The 4,401-nt window shown below is 35.2% G+C and overlaps 1 protein-coding gene across 3 annotated transcripts in view; it reads left to right on the plus strand.

Annotated features, from left to right (window-relative positions):
• filip1l (filamin A interacting protein 1-like) overlaps nucleotides 1-2,908 on the plus strand; it is a 78,227-nt gene extending 75,319 nt beyond the window's left edge. For all 3 annotated transcript variants that reach the window (XM_007542983.2, XM_007542985.2, XM_007542987.2), the window contains one exon: nucleotides 2,285-2,908. In XM_007542983.2, the coding sequence (XP_007543045.1) occupies nucleotides 2,285-2,467 (183 nt within the window). In that variant the 3' untranslated portion in view covers nucleotides 2,468-2,908. The remainder of the gene's footprint in view (nucleotides 1-2,284) is intronic.
• Nucleotides 2,909-4,401: the final 1,493 nt, after the last annotated feature.

Below are 4,401 nucleotides of genomic sequence, written 5' to 3' on the forward strand. Positions count from 1 at the left end.
TTATTGTTATTATTAAACTACAATCTCCAGCATGGGGAAGTGGGCTGAGCTCGACTTTTCTCGACACCCCTTACCATGATACTACCACTGCTGTGTTTCACCTTAGACATGATGTGTTAATGAAATATTCACATGCAATTCTGGTCTCTTGTTGAAAAACTATCTTCTTCTATGTTTTGTTATATCCTCAACATTACTTATTCAAAACTTAACCCTTTGTGATCATCCATGACCAAACCTCTCAGTTGGTCACACTGGATTTAATTTAGGTGTAAAAGATTAAAAAATATGCTCTGAACATTCCTATTTCTTATAAAAAATATTGAAAATTAAGTTTTGCTTTTCTTCCACATCACTATTATGCACTATTTGTGTTGGCCCTGTCACACATGATGCTCCAGTAAGCTTATTTTTGCTGTATAAGGAGCAATCATTCAGAAAGTGTGATCAGGTTTAATAAACTTTAGTTTATTAAACCTGATCACAACTTAACTTCTGGATAAATTGTTGCCACTTCTTTCTTAGATTTTTTTTATATTATTATTTCCTTTTAACTCTTCTTCCAGTTTCTTTTCTCTTTGGCTGTGAACACAACAGTTTGACCTCAGTCACATGAAATAAGTCTAGATTTTGCTATAATTTTTGTTTATTTTTTTCTTGGGATTTGGAAGCAGTTTGCTTCCATCTAGTGCCAGGCTGTCAAACTCATTTTCACTTTGAGCCATATCAAAAATCTGAATTCCTATAGGCCTGGTTGTGCCAGAATCTGTTGATAAGAGCCATTAAACTGTTAAAATATTAATAGCTGTTCCTCCAGGAGTTTGTGTTTGTTTGGTGTGTGTGTGTGGGGAGGGGGGGTGCATGTGCGTGTGTATTTTTTTGTTTGTTTTTTGCAATGTGATGCTAATTTAGGAATATTTGTCAGGAATTTATATGATATTTGAGCTAATATATAGCTCAAATATATGATATTTGATATGTCAAACATCATATATCTGAACTATTAAATATATGATATTTTAGTACGGCTGAGGCAGCAGTCACTCAAACTCAATGTTTTTGACCAATTTTGAGAAACATTTACAGTAAAATAAGAAAAAATGTGGGGATCTATTGATTTTGTGTGAATTTTGAGGATTTAGAGGGACTTATTGATGTAATTTGGAGACTAGAGGGCCACATAAAAATCCAGATTTGGCCCTCAGGCCTTAGTTTGACAAATGTGATCTAGTGGTTTGTGTAGGGTTTGTGTAGGTACTGTAGAACAATTTAGAAAACTACTGTAAAATGTAACAATTTAGAATATACGCTGTGATGAGTCATTTGAAAATTGACAACCTTTAAGCAGGCATTAAACATACTTTTTATTAAAGCTACATTTCTGTATTAAAAATGTTCCAATGTTTTAAATTGAAATTGTTTTAGTTAGCTGTAAGTGGAAAATTATCGTAATTAACAGAAATAAAGGTTTTCAAACATCAAACTTTGTGTAGTGACCAGTGACGTCGGCCCACTTTTTTCCAGTAATCTAACGCATTGTTATTTCGAATCCAGTAGTCAGACTGCAGATACTTATCGAAATCACTTTGCGTTACTGTGCGTTTTCTTTTGTAGTTTAATTTTATATTCTCTACGAGTCTTGGGGATTGATCGCTGTGTCTATGCGACAGTATCAGCAGCGACAGAAACATAAACAATGGAGGGAGGAGAGAGATGCGCATTTTGTTGCTGGAAAAACAGGATCTATTTTGAATTTCGCTCGCCAAGTCTGATTATTATAAGGACCTTTGGGCTTTTTTTTTTATTTTTTATTTTTTTGTAAAGACGCTTGCTGATTTAATGAGTCGCAGTTGCGCTTTTTGGGCTAGCAAATAAGCAGACGTAAACCCCAGAATTTGTCTGACATCCAGTTAATTTTAGTCAGATTCTCCCCGTCCATCATTTCCCAGATTATCCGTCCCACTGTGTCTTTGTTAATGTGAAGTTAATATATTACCTCTGAATGACGTCGAGCTTCGCGTTGTGCTCCAGAAAACTGCAAACATCGAGACTGATATGAACAGCGCAATAAACGTGAAAACAGCCACGAATGAACGAGTCCGTAATGTTGTGCAGATATAATGTGTTTCACTTAGTGATAGTTTCTGACATAAATGGACTTTTCAGTAATATTCTAACTTTTTGAATGGGTCTTCAAATAGCTTAGAATTTAGCCTGTCATTTTAGAGTATGCCACCTTTTTTGTTCAAAAAGTACCACACTAAATTCTCTGTTTCTCCGTCAGATACCTCTCGAAGCATTCCGACGTCCAGGACCGACCCGGATCCCCAAACCAAAGGGTTTCGGCTCCCAGAAAAGCGCCAACAACCCGGCGATAAACCAGGGACCGCCGCCAGCTGCCGGAATTGGGAGAGAGCCAGCCTCACGCATGAAGAACAGCCCAAACCTGCTGAACCGGAGACTGTGACGGCACTGACCTATGTAGCTGTCGTGCTGAATTAAGTGTTCAATTTCACCAAATTTTCATCGTTTCATCGCTCTAACAGTGGCTACATGCAGCTGTTTACTGTCTGTGCTCTATTCTATTAGCTCGACCAGTAACACACTAACTACTGAAAATTATGTGCTGCAACCGAATTACTCATCTGAAGATGTCCATGAGAACAGCAATGACATGAAAATATTAGATTAAAAGGCGTGATATATGGTTGTGTTAAATAAAAGATTTTATGTATATTTTTATGTGTATTTATATTTGTCTTTCTTGTGAGATGCAGATAAAGAAGATGGATCTGGGACACAGAAAAAGTGGCAATAATGTACAGAACTGATGAGTTTTAATGCAGCTATTTCATTAAAATATGACGTGTGTTATTTTTCATTACAATAAAAGCCTTTTATACTTTGATGCGTAAAATGTTTACTACCTGCACCTCAAAATACATTTTATTGAAATTAAAAGTCAAACATGGATGAATACTGATCATTTAAGATAGATAAGTTTAATGTCAGGCTATTTGATAAAAATGACAACAATAACTAACTTAGAAATATTTATGGAATAATTTAATGTTGAGTAAAAATATGGAATCACTGAACATTGCTAAGAAAATAATGAAAACAATCAATATTGAGGCACACATATGGGATTTTTTTATTTATTAAAATGTTCATTATTGGCTACAAATATCACTAAAATATTGACATCCAATATTTTGGGAAAAAAAATTAAATCATTTAATGAAAACATGTGGAGTTGTTTATTGTTGAGAAATAATAGAATGTTACACAATATCACGAAAAAAATGTAGTCATTTGACGCTGAGGAAAAACATAGTGATATGTCATACATAAAGATAAACATTAATATCAGCCAACGTTTGTCATTTAACATATTGGTCTGATAATAAATCTGGGCTGATATTAATAACACTATTTATGGTGTTTGTATTTCCAGAGGGATTTGGTCATATGGTATTTGTTAGGTCATGTGATCTTGGTGCTGATGCAGAACATGATTACGGTTCAGAAAAGCAATGTAGACAGTGTGGGCTGGTGAATATCATTAAAAATGATCATCTTCTGCTAAAACATAAAACAAAACAAACACCCTCCAAGAGAAGTGATTTCATATTTGCATAATTGTCTCGATCTATAGGAAGGACTGGGAATATTTTCATTAAATGTGTACAGAAGAGCCCCTTATTCAGGGAGTCAGGTGCTATGCTGCAGATATCTTCGCCTTAAATTCACTGATGTTCTGTCAGGGAGGAGCTTATAGTGAAATGCAGCGCAGACAGGAAGTTGTCCCTCTCCTCTTCCTGCTNCTTCCATCTATCATAGCAAACAAGAAGCTTCTCCCCAACTCCAACATCTCTGTGCTCAACTTTGCAACCTTCACTCCAGTCTCAACTCTTCTTTATCCACTAACATGTTTTTTCACCACCTCCATTTGTCAACTCTAACAAGCATCCACATTCCTATTGTTTATCCCCTTACCATGATACTGCCACTGCTGTGTTTCACCTTAGACATGATGTGTTAATGAAATATTCACATGCAATTCTGGTCTCTTGTTGAAAAACTATCTTCTTCTATGTTTTGTTATATCCTCAACATTACTTATTCAAAACTTAACCCTTTGTGATCATCCATGACCAAACCTCTCAGTTGGTCACACTGGATTTAATTTAGGTGTAAAAGATTAAAAAATATGCTCTGAACATTCCTATTTCTTATAAAAAATATTGAAAATTAAGTTTTGCTTTTCTTCCACATCACTATTATGCACTATTTGTGTTGGCCCTGTCACACATGATGCTCCAGTAAGCTTATTTTTGCTGTATAAGGAGCAATCATTCAGAAAGTGTGATCAGGTTCACAACTTAACTTCTGGATAAA

Source organism: Poecilia formosa, unplaced genomic scaffold, assembly GCF_000485575.1.
Source record: "Poecilia formosa unplaced genomic scaffold, Poecilia_formosa-5.1.2 Scaffold749, whole genome shotgun sequence".
NCBI classification, from domain to species: domain Eukaryota; kingdom Metazoa; phylum Chordata; class Actinopteri; order Cyprinodontiformes; family Poeciliidae; genus Poecilia; species Poecilia formosa.